The following is a 20,684-nucleotide window of genomic DNA, read 5'->3' on the forward strand; positions in this document are numbered from 1 at the left end:
CTGCTTGATAGGTTAGAAGCATTAAGGTCCACATCTTTCTGCAGAGCAACTTAGGCCAAAAAGGGGTTAATTTTTGGTCTAAAATAGACCAAAAGAAAAATTCATATCGCAAATTTTGTCAATTTTTTTTCTGTTGACTGAGCAGGTGAAAGAAACTTGTCAATTGAAAAAAGGGCAATTGATTTTCAAATTTGTTTGGTCGGTCTAATGAAGCCAAGCATGCATGCACTTTTTTTGGAGGGGGGGGGGGGATAAGAGTGAGGAAAGAAACAAGATTCCACAGCCTGCAAGTGCGGACATACAAACTTCATTTTCGTTCATCGCCTTACAGGCTACACTATAGTATTACAGTTAGAAATGTATTAGAATTCATTGGGTGACATTTGCCCACATTGTAAATTTCAATTAATCAATCAATCAACACGTAGGGCTAAATATATCAATCAATCAATCAATCAATCAGTCAGTCAGTCAGTCAATCAATCAATCAATCGAGCAATCAATCAATTAATCAATTAATCAACCAACAAATCAATCGACAAATCAATCAACCAAGCAATCTGATCAATCGATCAAACAACCCCGGGGTTCTGCCAGCCCAGTTCAAAAGATTTTCTCATCTTCTCCACAATTCTACATGTACTGATGTAGGCCCATTGTATATCAAAGTGGTAGGCCTACATTTGTATTGTGCCGCCATTTAATCCCAGCTTGGAACCCCAGTTTAGTTTGCAGCTTTTGCTATCTTCAGTAGATAGCATGTTGCGCCGCATATATTGAAGGGGGCGCAGTTGCACCTGTCTGGATCTCGCAGTCTGGTCTGCGCAGTCAAGAGTTGATTTCCAGGAATTGCTTTCCCTAAAAATGATTATGTAAAAAGTAAATCAAACAATTTTAGTTCCCAATACTTCACATTATTAATATTATGGTCAGCAATAAATAGGCCAATATCCTAAACATTCTTTAAATTTTGATATTTTTACCAGAATGCATAGAAATATCATGAAACCCAGTCTGAAATCTTAGATGGATCAATTAATTCGACTACATTCTAGAAACACCTAAATAAATTAGTAAACAGAGACGGAATTATAATTTTGTACGTGGGACGAACGAAATCTTGGATTTATACAACCTGATTTCGCCTGTTTACTATGAATTGCAGCTTACATTTAGGTATCAATGTATTCTGAACTGGTTCAACTTGATATTGCATTGAAATTCATCTGCTGTGTGGGTCAGCGTTTGCAGGAATTTGTGATTTTGATGAGGCCCTAAAAAGATCTAGTACCAGGATTTGCAGTTTGACGCTAGTGTGTGTGTATACTGTTTGACAGTACGGTGAGTACGTTTTCAACGCTTTCAAGTTTCAGTGCATGATGAATGCAAAGGCTACACACTACATTGTATACTATTACACATACTGTATTCTCTCGGTGAGGGTTGTTCCATCCATATTGCACTTACCCATTTCTCACGTTGAGTCTGTCAAAAGGGGACACCCTCGTGAAATCCCAATAGGCAATGGTTTGTCTAGATCATGTATGGGAGGCTCGTCCGCAAGTTTATACGTAGTATTGCTTGCGTGGTAAAGCGAGTCTATCTTGTAACTGTGAAACAATGGCTGTTTTTTACTCTGTTCAAAACGTGACATAAACACCAAATTATACGTACAGCCCCTCTACTTTTAACCCTATTCTATTACCCCACAAAAGTGGTATATTTGAGTGGTGTGGAGGTATCATATTAACTACTGCGTTGCAGTGTTATTGGTTGGGTAAAAACCAATAAGTGGCATATGTTAAGAGCCGTACTTGACTCAAGGCCAAAATCACCCTTTACCCGAACTCACACGAATGCACAACACAAATACACTGTTCGTTTAAGCTAACAAAATCTAAGTCTTTAATTGAAAGCAAGTTTCGTTTGGTACAATATAATGACTACAAATGCACATATACATTAATCAAATATAATCACTCTTTATCTATTTTGTACTTAGCCAGCATTCTTCTTCTTGGTGATCATAAAGTTCTTGTAATGTTCTGGACGACTGATGTAATATATCCCTATTCACTTGTCCTGCGACAATCAGCGAAGTCCTTTGTACACTTGCATTGATAACTCCTTGCGTATAAAATCCTTACACGAAAATGGTGTTCTCCAAACACGTTTACAACTCCTTGCGCAATTCTCCTACATGTATACTTAACTCCTTGCGCCGTCCTCCTATGCTAAACTCCTTGCACCGTTCTCCTATGCTAAACTCCTTGCGCAGTTCTCCAAATTTAACTCGTTAAGCTGCTTTCTCCAAACTTGGTGCTATTTCCACCTTTCACACAATATCTTCAGGAAGCAGGACTGCGATGCAGTTGTCCCCACTTATTTTGACAGTTGCGTTGAATCAAAATACCAGACTTCAGCAAGTCGACAGAAGAATATATTTCCTTTCTTGGAAGAATAACGTTCTTTGACGTATTCTACATGTAGATCTTCTCCGACAACACTGGTAAATAGTAGCACTTTGACTACATAAAATATTTCTGGTTTGTAATTTCCTTTCTTTCAAGGAATTGGACTGTAAGCATAGCCCAGATCAACACTATCAACTGTGACAATAATAAAGGCTATTGCAGCCTGTCAGATCTGTATCCAGATGATAATAATTGTAACAAAATTTCATAAAGTCGCCTCTACAATCCGCAGTAGACCCTGATGTCTTACTTTGGTCCATTTTCGTAGCTTTGAAATAACCATATTTCAGGCAAGGCTGAACTTGTAGCACTGTAGTGTAGGACTCCTCCATGGCTACACTTTGAAATACTCCTTGAGTATCCAGAATAACTGGTTAACATTAAATACTCTCTTTTTGAGAGCTGTAGCTACATCCATTCACATTACAATCAAATCGATACAGGTCTGCCTAGAATTATTATTAACATTGTGTTTTATCCCCCATCTGGGATTTTCCCAATGTTCTAATCATAGACATTAACATTTCATCTTACATCACTTCCCACCGCTGTGCATCGCTGGCCATTTAGTACGCGCAATACGCGTGCGCACTGACACGACTTTGACACTGCATAAATTGGCGGAAAATTAGTCAAAATTTTCATGCGACTCTCAAATAACGTAGACTTTGAAATGCTCCAGCTTGAAATTAAATTAATCCATAGATGAGATTGTTCTTATATTAGTGTTTGTATGCAATCACTTCTCTGTAAAATAATTTAGAAATACCTGAGCGAGACTTAGAACTGTTTTTTAGTATCTGTAAATATGCACTTAAAAGAAACAGAATAATTTCAAATAAATCTTATGTTTTACTGTATAAAATGTGCAATCCTTCATTGAGCATATTTCAAGTTAGGGGAGATTGGGGTTAGTTGAAACATTTTTCACAAAATCGTCTTTTTAACGCAAACCGATTACTTTCAAGAAACACTAACCATATCAGTATAAACATATACATACATGCTACAAATACAGCCTTAAACTTTATTGGACCTGCTTATGATTATTCATATAATCCAATTTGAAAATTTGAAAAAAAGTGTTTCAACTAACCCTACCCCTGGGGTAAGTTGGAACATAGGGTGGGGTGAGTTGAAACACGGCTTGTAAAAATTTCAAAATAATTATTATTGTGTTGTTAGGGTTATACTTCCCTTGAAGGCACCCTTTAACATACAATCAGTGTGAAAAAATGAATAAATAAATATGTGGGAGTGCGGGTCAATAATTTGGACACAAGGTGACGAGTGTCACCATGGACCAAAATATGAAAAGCCTAAAATATTATAAAATGTACTTTCTGTGTGCACTTTTTGCTTGTATTATTGCTTTTAACCAAAAGCAATATTGAAGAAATGGTAAACATGTTACAAATTTTAAAAAGTCAAATTTTAACCATATTTTTCTATCACGATTTTCACGTGTCAACTAACCCCACCTCAAAAGTTTCAACTAACCCCGATGCCTATTTTTACATTTCAAAGTTCATTACACAAAAGAAGAAATACAATAAAACTTTTATTTAACATTATTCTGGGACTTACTACTAGTGCTTATGATACTCAAAAAATAATCCCTGAATCTTCAAACAACATGGAGATAACGCATCTTTTCTGAGGGGTATAAAAATTAGTCAGTAAGTCAAAAAACAGATATTCCTTCCCCAAGCCAACACTGGTGGGGCATCAGTGCTGTTCCTAATTTGGTGGATGACCCTTACTAATACCTATTACTAGGTGCCAGTATTTTACCAAATTAATTTTTTGTGTCAGAAAAAAATACAATGTTTCAACTTACCCCGCGTTCCAACTAACCCCAATCTCCCCTATAGAGTTTTCCCGTATTTGAACATAGTTTCAATAAAAAGGATTGACTTTCGTCTCTCAAAAAAAAAAAAAGTTTCTCTCTCACCCGCCAGATTTAAGTGCGAAAATAATAGATGAACAACTCCGATTTTTAGCTGCGTATGCATATGGCACTGTAGCGATAGGCCTATGCGATATGCGTCAATTTAAGCGGCCCCCACGAATAAATGTTATTATTATTACTATTTAATTAATTAATTTGTTTATTTTTCTTTTGTTTGTTAAAAAGTGTATACAATAAAAGTAAAAACATCTAATTTTATATGAAAATGGGTCAGTTGTCGTGCATACTAAGGAGCTTTGACACAGTCTAAGCAAGTCATGTTTGTTTACAAAGATCAGCTGTTCTCTCTTTAAAAGTTCAAGGACGCACGCACGGCACAATCCGTTTGCAATGTGATGGGTTTATGGGTACCGTGGCGTGGTCGTGTTCAATTTTGTTTAAAATGAATGTTTTAAAAACAGTTTTATCCTAGCTTGCCGTCGATTCTGCTCAGCAACTCTAGGCCCACCACCATGACCACCGGCGCGCCACTCGTGCGGAGTAGCAAACGGCGGAGCACAAAGTAACTGCGACTCTCCTGGCGGAACGGTAAATCGAATGCATGGTACTGGTAGGCCAAGGTGAAAGTACAGTTCAGTTGTCGACAAAATGCAAAGAAACTCGGGTAAGGGAAGTGCAGATCTGTTTAGATAAATAAATAAATATTATCATGTTTGACCAGGGAAGTGGTTTGACCCAAGACCTGAATTTGTTTGCAGACCTCGTTAATTTCTGTATAAAAAAACTAAATAGGCCTACTGACTGAGCTGAGTGAGACCATGCTGCTGAGTGCAGATTCTCATGAAATTACTGAATTCATGCAAAAAGATCAAGGCGTGCTGCAAATATGTACAGGCCTATGTATATTGTTAGGTTTTCCAATAAGCTTATTAATTTTGGCCAAGGTCTTTGTTGTATTAACTTAAAGCTCAACGGTTGGACTTAATTGGCAACTGCAAAATCCGGGTGCAAAATATCACAGTTCGGTCCATTCGCTATGAATAAATCATTACTGAAGGCTATGCCTAGTCCCGGCCTAGTAGTACTTTGACGATTATCATCCTATCCCGGCATATCCTATAATCGAAAACCCGTAAGATACTAGTAGAATATGCCCGTTTTGGGGTGGTTTTTTTAGGGGGGGGGGGGTCACAGACCATGTGGGGGGCTGTAGCATTTTTCAGCAAAATGGGATTTTCAGATCGAATGTCATGAATGTCCCACCCCCATAATGCTATGCAAAAAAGATATTTTATTTTACAAGGCTAGCTTTATGACAAGAGTCTATGCCCTAAATAGCAAAAAAATATTTGGGTTTTTTTGGGCAGGCCTCAATTTTTGGTTCTAGTATAATTTCGCTCAAAGGATATCCCTATTAAATTCTGATGCCTAACCTTACAGCAAGTATAAAGCCAAATAACAAACAAAAATATGTTAAATTATAACAAAAGCCACAAATATCTGAGGATTGCCAGTTTTTGTTAATTTTCGTAAATTGTGTTTCCCTCTGCCTATAGATTTTACTAGAAAACACAACTTTTCTAGGACCTATGATCTCGTACTTAAATCTGAGTTTAACAGGTTTTTATTGCCAAGATACGGGGTAGTCTTTAAAATTTACATTGGATGGAGATCAAGCAGCCCAAGTGTGAGCTGCATTTTAACAACAAATCGCCAACCATGAGCAATTGCTTCAAACAACTCCCGGAAACAACTACAATTTCTTAACTAGATTTCAGCATTACCTATACTGAAACATAATTAAACATGAAGTAAAGAACACAAAGTTACTAATATCTTATTCAAAATTTTATTTCAGAGGTATTTCTACATCCAAGTTTAAGATGGTACTACACCCCTTGATAAATTTGTGACTATTTTTTGCATTTTTTTCAAAAATAATAACACTGGTAACAAAAGTTATGTATAATTATTATAGGGGCAAGGAATCCAGTTACTATACACACTGGAATTTCAGTGACTCAAGACAAGTGGTATGTTATTTATGATAAGAAAGGAGGTACCGCTAGTACATGTATGTACCTCATTTCTTAACATATAATTATAATGAATCACTTATCTTGAATCACTGAAATTTCAGTGAAGTAATTGGATTCCTTGCCCCTATAATAAGTACATAACTTTTGTGACCAGTGTGTAGTTATTTTTTGAGAAAAATGCGAAATTAGATGCAAATTTATCAGGGGTTGTAGTACCACCTTAAGCATATTGCATTATTTAAAAAAAGAAAATATCCGTATACAAAATTGTACAATGTATACAGAAACTTATATATACACACAAATAACAGCATGGTTATTAATGAAATATTACAGGTCTCAATCTCAAATACACAACAACATATAATAACTTATTATTCATTCTATGGCGTTTCAATAAACAACAACAAAAAACAATAAAAATTAGACAAGGTGTGCCAGACCCAGCAAAAGTGACAAGCATAATACACATGATAGATATGAGTGCATTATAGATCTCTCCCTTCCAAACTGGTCATAAAAAAAAATTAAAATTTAAAAAAAAATCTATTGCACTTTAAGGGGTATGAGCAGCTCAACAGCCTTATATCAATGTGTCGACACTGAATGAATAGAATTTCAAATTGGGAAAAAAGTTCATCTATGCAAACTTGGGAATCAGATTATTTTGGTAAAGACATCAATGTGAGATACAAACACATTGTGAACAAATCTTACTATCCACTATTTTGTGTTGTTATGCACCAGAAAACCAATTGACCTTTTCGGTAAACCCCATAAGCATTTGCGAGTACACCTGAGAACTCGTCATTTGACATCACGCATATCTGCGCTGATGCACACATCATTCTGCGTGACGTGAAATGACAAGTTCTCAGGTGTACTCACAAAGGCTTATAGGTTTTACCAAAAAGGTCAATTCATGCCTTTATTATTATAAATAAGACCCACAGAATTAGAAAAGGAGATCCGGGACTCCCTATACCACCACGTACAATCGCGCCGTCAGCTATGGGTAGAAAATTGGGGTATTCTGGTCCTTGACAAAGGTGCTGGAGACGAACAAAAACAATTCTAAGTCTCATCTGAAGCGTCTTGGTACTTGCGTACAGGTCGCATTAAGTGCGTCTCTCAAATGCGCCTATCATCCATGTCGTGCTTGCATGACAACAAATGCCTCGAGCGAATTCCGAGGGAAAACGAATACCCCCAAATTTTTGCGCCATGCCTGTATCAAGATGGTGGTCGAGTCCTGGTTCTCTGGTTTTAATTCTATGATAAGACCTCAACTTGAACAAAAATGGCAAAAGCATCATTGCACACATGCATAAACAGGGTGAGATAAGAGTTTACTGTACATGTACAGTAACTTCAGTTATACAGAAAAACTGAATTATTCCTCCATAAAATTAACATGAATATCTGGGTGTGTGATGATGATATGTTCCTCCATGACTGACAAGAGTAGCTGCAGTTCTGGCTCCTTCTGGCCCCTCTGTATACCTTGGAGGCGACGTGTCAGCTCATTAAATATTTTGTGCTGCTGTTCTCCCCCCTGTTCTCCATACCTTCCTAACCCATGCATGGTCTCTTTCATGAAGCATGGGACATGTTTCCAGAGTAGGTGCATCTTTGGTGTAATTCTCACATTAGGAAACTTCTTCAGGAAATGGTCCATTAAGTCTTTGATGCCTCTTTCTGTCAAGAAATTAAGAAAATGAATACAATCTGATGATAATTTCCAAGTATGTAATTATACATATCACATCATCACACAATCCAAAAACAAATTTCACCCTCCCCGGGGCTCATAACTGCTTGATTGGCTCAGTTACCCCTACAAGAACTTTGGGACCTGATCCTCACTGTGATGGTTTATTATGTGTTTTGAATAGGGTAAACACTTCTTACCTGCAAGTTCCTCATTGTTGCTAAAAATGGTTTACGGGGATATGGTGTGTGTGTCTTGGGCCACAATACTACATGTACATGTAGTGGTCAGCCAAATATTGTTAAATGTTATGAGGCTTGTGGGTTCACATATAAATCACTGCATATTTTCACCTGAACCTTGCTTTCTTACCCGGGGGCACTCAACACAAATGACCATACGGGTATGCTCCCCGGAAAGACCCCCCTTTTGGGTTTCGCAGCTCGAAAGACCCCTATATTTGACCAAAATAAAGCTCTGAAAGACCTTTGATTTTAATAATTTCAGCTCTAAAAGACCCCAAAATTGCTCATTCCTCATATTTCTTGTTTTTTCAGGCGATTTTCAACCAAAAAGCCAAGAAAGACCCTTTATTTTGAATTTTCGTAGCTCCAAAAGACCCATTTTACTTGTTCGCAGCCCGGTTCGCAGCTCCGAAAGACCCCCTTTTTACCGGTACGCCGTCAGCCCCCAAAGACCCACCACCTCAAAATTCCGGGGAGCATACCCACCAAAAATTTTTTGATGTGCCCCCCCCCCTCGGCTTTCTTACCTAGTGTGTCAATATCTTGTGTTGTTACTGGTCTGGCATGACTGTAATGCCGATGACATTTGGAGAAATGCTCGAAGAGCACCAAATATTTCATCTGAATTATTGAAGCCCTATCTTCCATATCGCTATCCAACTTCCGCGTCTCTTCAACAACACTCTCAAGTAAACGGGTGTAGTTTTCAGGCTAGAAACAAAAAAATCAAAAGTATTAATGTGTGTCTCGATCTGCATGTGAATGTTGAGCTGGACAGTGTATAAATAATAATAAGTATGCTTTATAGTCCTATGTGTATGTGTTTTTAACAACATGGTGTGGGTGTGGTGCTTCTGTGTGTGAATAAAGTGTAGATCTAGACAATTTTTTTTCTCCAGGAAGGTACTAAAGTAATACAAATTTCACTTCAAAATGTGTTTCTTACATGGCGATTTTTTTCTAATTAGAGGTTAATGACTGCGCATCATCAGTTGTTTGATGGTATACCGTATTATGAAATATCTAAAAAACATTGTGCTTTGAAACCGAGGAATATCCCGAGGGGCGCAGCACGAGGGATATTCCGAGGTCCAAATCACATTGTTTAGATATTTCAAAATACCCGAAAAATTACTGATGCAAAGTCATTAACCTCATTCATAACCGTCACTTCTCATTTTTTAAATTCAATTTACGTCACATTATTTTTCTTCTTTTAATTTGAAAACAGAACACAATTTTAACTTTATCTGGTGTTTTCCCTGTAAAAAATTGAATAGCCCATTAAGGAAATACCACTAGCGACCAATCACACTAGCACGCAATCATGCGATGTACAAATACGGCGGCCAGCGTCCGCGTAAATTTTTCGAACGCATAACACGTCACATAACACGGTCATTGTAGAGGTTACTTTTACCTACGTCTTGAGACGCTGTCATTATACTTTTTCAATGACCTGCATTTGCGTCCGCGTATTTAAAAGTTATTATCTGTGATTGGATCGCACTTGCTGCGTATATTAATGAAGTTATGAATTAATGGAAGTAAACCTAATTGCTATATTATTCGGCCTACATACCTTCAGGCACTTATCCACATGGTTACCACAGAAAGTTCTACCAAAGTAGGCTTGCCGCCGCACCTTGAACTCTTTGAGGGTCACATCTAATTTGGTAAGAAGTGGATTTTGGAACTCTTCCAAGCTATATTTTGAACGCAATAGATCTGCTTCCTTTTCCTACAGGATAAACATTTAATTGAAAATTTAATACCAGCATTTACAATTTTAACAAAATAAGTGGTTTGTCAAATTAATCATAAAAATTGAGCAAAACTGACATATTGATTTGGGCTTTTTCATTTGAAATCCATACACCCCATGGAAGACATGATAGGCCAAACAAAATGTTGTACTAGTATTTAAAGGCTTAACTAGACCTTCCACCTGGTGATGACAAAGTTTTGGATTTGAATGCAATTGGGTGCTATTTCAAATTGGACAGAACTTCTTTATTTTAGGTGGTCAAAACATGCAATATTAATTAATGATAATGACCCGATAATGACTGACCAAACAAAATGTTGTATTTAAGCTTTTACACATTTATATGTCAAACATACCAAATTGGATGCTCGTCGATGCAACTCTTCCACTTCTTTCATCTGCTCCATGTCTGGTTCTTGCGGGGCAAGAAGCGATTGCGACATCATTTCGAATTCGATGTCCAGTGCCTCACTTCGCAGGTTATCGGCATTGTCTCTCTTGACACGAATTCCTTGTTTAATTTGTTTAATTGACTGGACATAGGTATCAAACGCTTCACATGTCACTGATGATGATGATGATGATGATGATTCCTATATCAAAATGAAAAGGAAAATAGGTTTGATAAGTATGGTTATGCATGATTAGGATTTGGCATTCCCCAATGAGAATTTGGCAATTGAAAAGATGAAGTGTTAGGATCAGAATTTAGTGAGTGTCTAGCCCTACATGGATCCAGGACTACTTCCCTCGCGTTGTTAAGTAAAATTTTGCATTTACCAAATATCTATAAATATTGGGCAAAACAGTTTAATGTTAAAAAAACTCACTGATCAGCGGCTTTAAACATCAATATTTACTGCCATATATATTTATAATGAAGCATTCTCTTTTTCTCAATCTTTCTTTCTTTTCTCTCACTCTCTCTCTCTCTCTCTCTCTCTCGCTCTTTTTTGTGATCCATACCTAGTGTGCTGCAGCTATCAAAGCACCCCGATCTGGCAAAGGAGTAACCATGCATTTTAAGGGAATAAAACAATAACTGAGTTTTTACCTTTTCAGCCAGGTCATCTGCAATGGCTTCTCCCAACTCTTGTAGATCTCTTTCAAGGAGGGTGAAGAATTTCTGCCATATTCCCAATGAAATATGAAGTGCTGGTGGGCAAACCTGATTGACAAGCATATCCATAACACATTTAGTAAAACACATGGAGTATTCAGTTAGCTTTAAGCAATAACAAATAAAAACATGTCTTTTGGGCCCGCTATGGGCCAAATGTTTAAAAGGGTCATTTGCCAAAAGATATATAAATTAACATTTCTTCATAAAAACTTGATTTAAAATTTTTTGTTGATTTGGCTAAAGGGGCTATGCAAATATTGGCTTGCCCCCCTCCTCAGCCAAAAAATCCCCCCACCGGCTGCCTAAAAACTTTGAACTTGCCAAATTTTTGCGATACCGAATTCCCAACCTTAAATGGTCTATATACGATTTGCCCCCCCACCAAAAAAAAAATTTACCCTCCCACCAAGGCTCATAATAATTACATAGCACCTAATGCTTCTGCAGAAATGCTATTATGAATTATGGTAAAATTTTATTTAAAAAAAATGTTTTTACCCTCTCACCTTGTTAATTGGAATATTAAAAAATGGTTTGTGGGAGATACTGTTGTTTTCTCTCTTGGCAGAACTTTTAAATCCTTGAGACTCAACCTTTTCAAAATCAGAGACAATTTGGTCAATGGTCCTTGGTGTGCTGGTGATGTCCTTGTTCAGGTCGTTTTTGTGAACCAGGCAATGGGTGCAAGGATATGTAGCTGAAATCAGAGAGGAGTGAGGATAGTTATTTGATGTGGGAAAATACTGTAGAAGCTAGACCTTGGTACATTTGCATGTTTGTAATTCACCAGTATGATGATTTGATCTAGAAAGCCTTTTTTCCTTCAAGTTCAATTATTATTCTTTTAATAGCTATATCGCCTGTATCTACCACCCAGTGGGGTAGCGTGAGTCAACACATGAGGCACCGGCCAATGGCGGCCATGATTGGGGGGCACCAGGTCTGATGGGGAAGGGGAGGGCACAAGCCATTTTTTTGGCAATTTTCCAAATTTTAAGATCACCGGGGGCACATATCACGCGACGCCACTGCTATCACCTGTATATAACACAGATACGGTGAGATACCATTATTTCTACCTGTAATGATAGTATCTACATAACCTACCAGTTATGTGTATCAGACTTAAAGATACACGACTGGGTCTCGAAAATAATACTTTTATTTCAGATTTTTGCTGAAGATTTGATAACATCATAAAAAACTACATAATGATTCATTTTGCTTGTACAATTCTGTGTAGGATAAAAGAAAAATACATTGTGCGTCCTTAATTTTGATGTAATTTGTAAGGAAACAACAATTTGTAAGGAAACAATTTTACAGTTACACCGACTTACCTGAAGCACCTTGCAACCCCAGAAATTTTCTCAGAATTTCATAATCGCCACACAAAGAAACTTCAAATGGTTTCCCTCTATTATTAAAAGGTAAAAAGATTAAAAATACATTATATTTCATGTATTGTTTTCCCAGTTCTAAAACTCTTGATACCTGAGATATGTTAAGACATTTGGTGAAATTCGATTGTTTCAGTTATTAAATTTTTAAATCAACAAGTGACTTTTTCCATGCATAACAATATTATTGAATATGGACTACATCATGTAGCAATTGTTTATTCATATCATTTGCAAGAGTTTCTGACAAATAGCAAGACCATGCGGTTAAAATCCCTGAACACCAGCCCAGGATACAAAATTTGGAACCTATGTAGCTTCTTTTTTTCCAACAGGACATCAGATACACATTAACTCAAAATAAAGTTCAGAACCAAGATCTAACAAAAAAAGGTGTTCAACTAAAGGCCTACCTCCATGACTCATTCTTCAAATCGTTTATCTGCTGGACTAACCCAGAGCTATCAAGAGCCAGATGCAGATTGGCAACTGACTCAGATGCGTCAAATGCAGAAAACGATAGTGTTGTTGGAGGAGTTGGCATCATTGATGTTTGTAATCTGGTAGTAAAATTTGGTTGTCCCACCGCCAAAATCGGCACCAATCTTCAAGCTGGGCTGCATGCTTGTAAGCAAGTTATGTCTAGAGGAGGAGAAAGATCAATATTAAAGAATGTCAATGTATCATACTTTTTCATTACAACATATTGACTAGAGTTACATGCTAAACTGTTACCAGACAATGTTTATAGGAATCTTGCCCATTTTGTTATTTTTATTTTGTTATTTGTTTAGGAGTACCCTTTCATCATTTTGATATTGCGCAGTAAGCTTCCATCTGTCCGGTCATCATTGAATACAAACACAAATAATCACAATCACATACTTGTCATATTGGTCAAGCCTGCTCTTGATGTGGCTAATGAGGTCTGGTATAAAAACTAGGGCCTTCTCTTCACATTTGGTGTCTCCTAATTTTTCATCTTTGATAAGAAATGGGTGCATTTTCCCCTGTAGTTCGCTTCCTTCTAACACGCCTGCTCGCCGCTTCCTCGTCACCTTCTCTCCAACCATCACCACTCCATACTTCTTCAACCATCTGTAGAGTAAAACACAAAAATTTTAATTTTCTTTATTTCCATTGCCATTGGTAAAATAAATTATTGGGTTAACATTAGATTATATTTTGTGTGGTGTGCTTGCATGGTAGAAATAAAGCACATTTCAATCATTCTATTGCTATCTTACGATGCAATTTGTGAGCATAATGTCGAAAAAAATTATTCTGAAAATATTAATAAAAATGGGTGGTTTTTTTGGGGGGTGGGGGGGGGGGGTAGGAACTACAAATTATTCATGACGATGCGTGAGATTTTACTCATTTTCCAGCTTTTTGTGTGAGAATCCTACCTAGGCATGAGATTATATTACCTTGGCGTGAGAAAGTGACCCAATCGTTAGACTCACAGCCAATGCGTGAGAGTTGACAGCCCTGGTTGAGCGCATGGTAATTCCCATAACATTTTGATGCTGAATCCGATAATTAATAATTACAATGTATATGCTTGAATTCTCTGCAATTGCTCACATACCTCTTCAGCTTCCTCATAGCTCCCCAAGACCATCCCATCGATGCTTTCATTGCAAGCTCATGGCCACTGGGGATGCGAATTTTCTTGATGAATTTCTTCAGCTCCTTTTTTGATTGAACGTATATTTGAAGTTGACATTGTGCATGCGACTCCCCCCCACTAACTTGCCGGATGGCCAGGTCGATCTTCTTATTCCTTCCTCGTAGGGTGCGGGCACTTGCATCCTTGCTGCCCTTCCTTGGGGTTGTTGTTTTTTGCAGAGCTAACTTCTAAATTAACAAAATGATATGTAAAGAGAATGTTTTCCTTCTTGATACCCAAGTTACTAATTCAGTGGGTGTGTCTTGTAAAGAATTAATGTAATTTGATTGGTTTTTAACTTCATTTCTTCTGAAAAAAAAAGCAGTTTTAGTTTTCTTTTGCCTATCCAATAGCACCAGCATCCACTACTCAACATATTGCCCAATCCATACATTATGACACATTATCTTTTATCCTCTTGGTACAAATAAATATGTAAAGCAGGTCTCAATTTATTGTGAATTAATATGGGATTGTGTAGCACATACACATAATTTGAAAATACAAATTGAGTAAGCTCCTCTGAAGAACTATTTACCACATAGTGTTCCTACAAATAATCCAACTGTTTTACAATATCACATCATACTGTTTGACTGTTACATTTCAAAATTTGTGTGTTAATTTAATTTCAAATACTGATGTTGAACTAGGCTTAGTTCCTCAAATTGTAACACCTTCAATGTGGCAACTATGTTGTTTTTAGTGGAAAAATAACTTTGTTTATACCTGCCCTCTTGTTGGTAGGTGTATCACGTCATCTGTTGAGTCTTTTAGCATGTCCTTTACAATCATTGTTGCCACCTTTTTCAGCTTGCTGTCGGCCACATCAGAAGTGCCAGGTTGGCTGGCTAGAAGCAGATCACATGCTGCCTCCAGCTGTTTGCGAGACTTTCGCTTTGTTGCTGCCTTCTTCTGGTATTTTGATGGTCTACCGCCTTTTGCTTGCGATCTGTAAAGTAAAAAAAAAAACCATTCAAACCATTTGCATCACGCCATGACATACAATCCTCTCAGATAAAAAGTACCTCACCTGCAATTGATCCTGTTTTGGAGGCATGAATGACCCAAGTTATTGGGATTGCTTTTAATTTGCTCTAAAAATGGATTGAGTTTGACCATGTTTTGACAAAAATGCTGGTAGCTGCTTTGGGCCAGAAAACTGTGCAATAATTATGAGCCCTTGGGGGAGGGTAAAATTGGGTGGGGGCAAGAAATTTTTGGTGAGCCGAAAGGGGGGTGCAAGCAATCTTTGGCAAGCCGAGAAGGAGGGCAAGCTGATTTTTAGCACACTTTCTTGGGGCGCCTTTTAAATTAAATACTTTAAAAAGGCTTAGGAAACCCGTACAGAAATGCTTAACTATGCAAATTTTCCTGATCGCTGCGCTCGCAACATGACCATGTATATAGATAAATTTGCAAATTGGGATCCCAAAGATTTGGCATGTGCAAAGGGGGGGCAAAGATTTTTAGCGGGCCGAGAGGGGAAGCAAGCGATTTTTGGCGGGCCGAGAAGGGGACATGTATGAAATTTTACCCTCGGGGGTGGGGGGGGTGGGTCATAATTATTGCACAGCCCCTTACAGCATAGATTTTGAAGTGCAGAAATATATGCATGCATATATTTTTTTGAAGTGGTGCACACACTGACAAACATCAAAGCAAGAAAAGCACTCTGCCTCATGAATAGTAAAACATTTGTAAATTTCAACATACCTATATAATGCACAAGTTGTGCAGGAACTGGTGTGGCCATTCCACTTGACCAGTTTACGGTAGCTGTAACCCTTGTATAATAATGCAGAATCACAGCTACCGCAAATGTCTGATGGGTGCACATCTGCATGGTCCGTGCTCGTCTCAATCCCAAACGTCTTCTTAATTTCTTTCGCTTTCAGCAGCGCCTTGCAGGACCAGCCTGAGTTTGTGGCTCTTTGATGCCAGGAGCGTAGTCTGCTGCCGCAAATGCGGCACATATTAGATAAATATTGCTTGTGCTGTTCCATAATGATATCTGAAATGATGTTTGGCAAAGTAAAAGTATTGCAAATTGTTTTTGAACTTTTAAAATGTAATGATCTATTTTAGAGTATACACTTACAAAAAAAGGAACTGCAATAGACTAAGTCTTGGACAGTGATAGGCCTATAGCTGACATTAGGGCTGACTCAGGCATATTAGTATTTATTTGGTTTTCATACACTCCATCAATTTTTTCGGCTGTTGATGAAGGGGCGGCAAAATTGAATTTCCTTCAGCCCCCAGGGGCAGCAGCGGCCACGGTACCCCACTGTCTAAAGGAAAAGACTGCAAAATTGATCTCCGGCTATCAGTACATCACAATGTCAATGACTTGTTGAAATTACTCATGGGATTCTTGTCCCTTTTAAAATTTATTGTGTGATCTTATGTCTACTTGTACTTGTACATCCCATTTTATTATTAGTCACCAGAACTGTAGTCCAAATAATCATTCCCAAGTCCAAGAACAAAATATTAATTACTGACATGATCGTGTTCTGGGTCTGAACCCGGGGGGCTGAAGTGCTTCCATTCGAAATCTTGATGGCATGGTCCTACTTCAGTTTTTTAATACCCTATTCATGTCCACTCTATTGTGCACCATACTGATACTTGAGTGTTTGACAGGCCTTATATCTTGAAAAATCTTGAAAAATTCCCTCCTCGCCTGGTTACGATTGTAGCGTTGAGGAGTAATTAAGCAGAAGCAGAAGCAGAGTATATCTACTCTTAATATCTACCTCTGTTTGTAAACAAATGAGGAGGTCAAAATTGTCATCATCACTGAATAGGAAAGTGAGCGTAATAGTCATGATAGTACTGTAGTAGAAGTAAGCTTATAATGTACCGTACATAAAATAGCTATTTTCAAAGATGTATAATCTACGCTATAGGGCGGGTGAATACATTTTGAATGAATATTATTTTAAGTGATTATTATACTTTCATGTTTATGGTGACCAAAATGCTATGAAAACTTAAGAAAGTTAAAAAATATCGTCAACAAACTTACCACTGTGGATGAATGGACTCGGCGACTCGGTGCACAGCAGCTAAAAAAAAAAAAAAAACGATGGTTTTGTGCTAGTCAATTTTTTCACTCAGAGTAAATTCAAATAAATTTTAAGATAGCATTTATATGTTTCTTAATGTATCCGTGAAAATTTAAGTTTCAAACGAGTAAATAAGCCGTGTGCAGAGTCGTTTCTCATGTAAACAAAAAGCTTATCGGCGTCGCCATATTGTTGTTGTTGTCTGCTGTCAACGCTCGTAGACTTGGTCCAGTCGTTTGAGAAGGTGCTAAACGGCCGCTGATGGCGCTAATGCACAGCGGTGAATTCCTGTGGGTTTTTCCTGTGATGTCATCATCTTTCTTTACAGTCTCAGGGATTTCCCCTTGACATAAATAGTCTTGATAAATGATGTTGTTATTGCATTCATCTGGGTTTTCCCCTAGATGTAATAATAAACAAACTATTGCATGATTATAAAGGTAACTTCCCCTATTTCATGATACACAATTATACAGGGTACATCACACATACCATTGGCAAGCCTGGACTTTAAGCTTTTAGAAAAACAAGCTTAATATTTAATTATGTAGATTTTATGCAAATTAGCTCATGAATAATTAATGAGCTCATACAGTTTGCAACACAAACTTAAATATTAACTGCCCTATCTAAGTTTGCACTGAAGTGCCATCTCAGTTTTGGTGCGCCGATGTGGATCATGTGTTAATGAATTTTTATTTATTCTGGATAAATAATGGGGTATTAATTATAATTACAAGCATAAGAGTTTAGACAAGAAGTCCCGGCAAGAAGTACAAGAAACTATGTAATTAATATAATGACAAACATGCAACCAGTGTTCGAAATAAGCACTTATCCTCTTGTCCTCTTGTCCAAAAATCACTGGGGACAACCATATTGAGCTATGTACTTATCCCCTGGACAACCACTATATTTTACCTCCAAAGGTATGACACATTTAATGACATTTTGGGGACAACCAAAATGTATTGAGGACAAGCAGAATTCATGCTTTAGTTATCCTCGGGATAACCTCCATATTTTCCTTATTTCGGACACTGCATGCAACTATTTAAGCTACAGGAGCCTTGTATTTTTTAGTGCAACGTTGCACTAGCTTTTTGTATACACTTCATCCCATACCGTTGTGCAGAGCTACTATGGTATGGGTTCCTCATACTAGAGCTCATAGCAAAATATGATCAAAAAATTATTTTCATTTACAATTTTGAAGTGTATGAGTACATCAATGTGGCATTTTTATGCAGTTTTAAATACACTGCCATGTTTCTACATATAATAAAAAGAAATCCGAGTTACTTTGGAAGTTTGGACCATATTTTAAAAGTTTATGGACATTTTTGGGCTATATTTAGGGCAAAATTTGGCTTAAAAATGGTCAAAATATACAGGTTTCCAACATTTTAAACCATTTTATGATGTGTTAATGGTAGTTATATTAGGAAAAAAGGTGTTTTGTTGATAGAGAAGTGATAAATGATCAAAACTGTTCCAAAGATAAGACCTTATTTGTGTAAATAATTTTTTTACATGCATATTAAGCCATTTCGTGCCATATGGCACGAAATTGATAGGGGGTACGGTAATAGAATAGGGTTAAAGCGGACCTCAACTCTGGAACAGTTTAGTCATATCTAGTTAAAAATGCGATCCCCAACTCTTTTTGCTTACCTTTGGACGAATTTGTAGAAGTCTCTATGTCGAAAAATGCCTGGTACTTGCCAGGTACAAACATAGAAATGGCCACATTGCTTCAGTCCTGTAATGAATATTTCTTCCGTACTCCAATGGTACAAAAAAATGTACATGTATGTGTGGCTCACGCATGCAATATGAAGTATGCTGCGTGGTAATGCAAGTCTCTCTAAGAACTATAAAGTAGTCATTTTTACTCTGTTCAAAACATGACACAGCCCCAAAATGATCTACTTTTAGCGACCCTTGGCCTTAACTCCGAAACAGTTTAATAGTCAAAGTTAAAAATGCGATTCCCAACCCTTTGCTTATTTCCTCTGGACGAATTTGTAGCAGTCTGTGTGTTGAAAAATGCCCGATACTTGCCCGGTACAAACATTGCTTCAGTCCTGTTTCTTCCGTACTCCAATGGTTCCAACTGGGTTCCAACATGGGCGTCACAATGATAGTCTCCTACACAACCAGAATTACCAGATTGTGTTGGCCTGCGACGCTCGTCGATCCTAACAAACCTGTGATATCCACATACAGTCTGGCGGCTGGCCTGAGACTAATTTTATACACATACATCAGCCAATCGTAAGCCTTGTTTATGTCCGTGTAGCTGCACTGCTCATGCGTCATGCCGATCAGCGGCAAGCAACATGAAAGTATGAAACCAGCATTAGAGCTGCCATTTTGCACATGTGCTTTCTTACTAAAGTAATCGCGAAAGCAGGTGGTCACGAAAGCAGGCGAGACTCGTGGTTCGAGAACCGCCTTGTTTTTTTGTTATGAAATTTATCGGCGACTTTGGAGAACCACTGTACTGGAACTATTCTGATGTGCTAGGATCATTCACAGTTTTGAAGCCATATTACAACATTTGCTGAGGAGGACGCCTCACTGAAATTTTAAAATTCATTTTTACACGATTATATTGTACTTTATTAAAACCAATATACCCTGCAAAAATCAAGACTCTATAGGTGCTGTAGTTTTGTCAAAATCCGAGATTTTGAATAAAACGCCGGAATCAGCATTTTATTATTACGATGGAATTATCAGTCGATCGCATACATGATGTTCATAACACACAGTACGTACACGGCGTGCGGGACGGTGATCTACACAACAAAGGGTCGTACCATAACATGACCGAAGGAGTGGTACGTACATGACATATATGCGCTGGTAGTAAATTCCAATTTTCTTTGCTTTGCCGTAGTTGGTCGGCTCAAAAATAAAAGGGATATATCTGACAGTAAAACTAACATTTTATGGCAAATAAATGCTAATCTATTTTGTATGAAAATGTTATAATATGGCTTTAATTTGAAGGAAAAAAAATTGGAAAAAACCAAAAAAGTTACAAAATACATGTAATTACAGGGTGTTATCCTTATGCAAACCACTAACTAATGTTTACCTCTTCATCTATCACATATTATAAATGCATGGAAACCATGCATTTATAAATGTGATGTGATACATGTAGATGAAGAGGTAAACATTAGTTAGTGGTTTGCATGTAATTAAACACACAACATTGACTCGATCATGGCTCCAAAATATGAAAAACGGTGCTC

At 37.5% G+C, this 20,684-nt stretch overlaps 1 protein-coding gene across 2 annotated transcripts; it reads right to left on the reverse strand.

Moving 5' to 3' along the window:
* Positions 1–6,334: 6,334 nt before the first annotated feature.
* LOC140138894 (uncharacterized) lies at positions 6,335–17,417 on the reverse strand. 2 transcript variants are annotated; one of them, XM_072160677.1, is made up of 9 exons: positions 13,558–13,690; positions 13,086–13,314; positions 12,613–12,689; positions 11,779–11,969; positions 11,204–11,317; positions 10,506–10,742; positions 9,964–10,122; positions 8,909–9,092; positions 6,335–8,123 (listed from the first exon to the last, which is right to left on the reverse strand). In XM_072160677.1, exons 2-9 carry the CDS (start codon positions 13,217–13,219, stop codon positions 7,819–7,821), a joined length of 1,401 nt encoding a protein of 466 aa, XP_072016778.1. In that variant the 5' UTR covers positions 13,220–13,314; positions 13,558–13,690; the 3' UTR covers positions 6,335–7,818. The 2 variants fall into 2 exon arrangements, 1 of the variants encoding a protein (XP_072016778.1); XR_011857079.1 differs by lacking the exons at positions 6,335–8,123; positions 8,909–9,092; positions 9,964–10,122; ... (1 more) ...; positions 11,204–11,317; positions 11,779–11,969 and adding exons at positions 14,264–14,532; positions 15,074–15,296; positions 16,061–17,417 and having other exon boundaries at positions 13,558–13,770.
* Between the last annotated feature and the right edge of the window lie 3,267 nt (positions 17,418–20,684).

The sequence above is a fragment of the Amphiura filiformis genome, chromosome 18 (genome assembly GCF_039555335.1).
Source record: "Amphiura filiformis chromosome 18, Afil_fr2py, whole genome shotgun sequence".
Lineage (NCBI taxonomy): Eukaryota > Metazoa > Echinodermata > Ophiuroidea > Amphilepidida > Amphiuridae > Amphiura > Amphiura filiformis.

Bases quoted from the DNA above. Each gene is read 5' to 3' on its own strand.
- LOC140138894 (XM_072160677.1), bottom strand. From the start codon at position 13,219: ATGATGCCAACTCCTCCAACAACACTATCGTTTTCTGCATTTGACGCA. The intron at 12,690-13,085 runs GTAGGCCTTTAG...TTTTAATAATAG, and splicing joins TTGAAGAATGAGTCATGGAG to AGGGAAACCATTTGAAGTTT. The intron at 11,970-12,612 runs GTAAGTCGGTGT...CTCTGATTTCAG, and splicing joins GGGGTTGCAAGGTGCTTCAG to CTACATATCCTTGCACCCAT.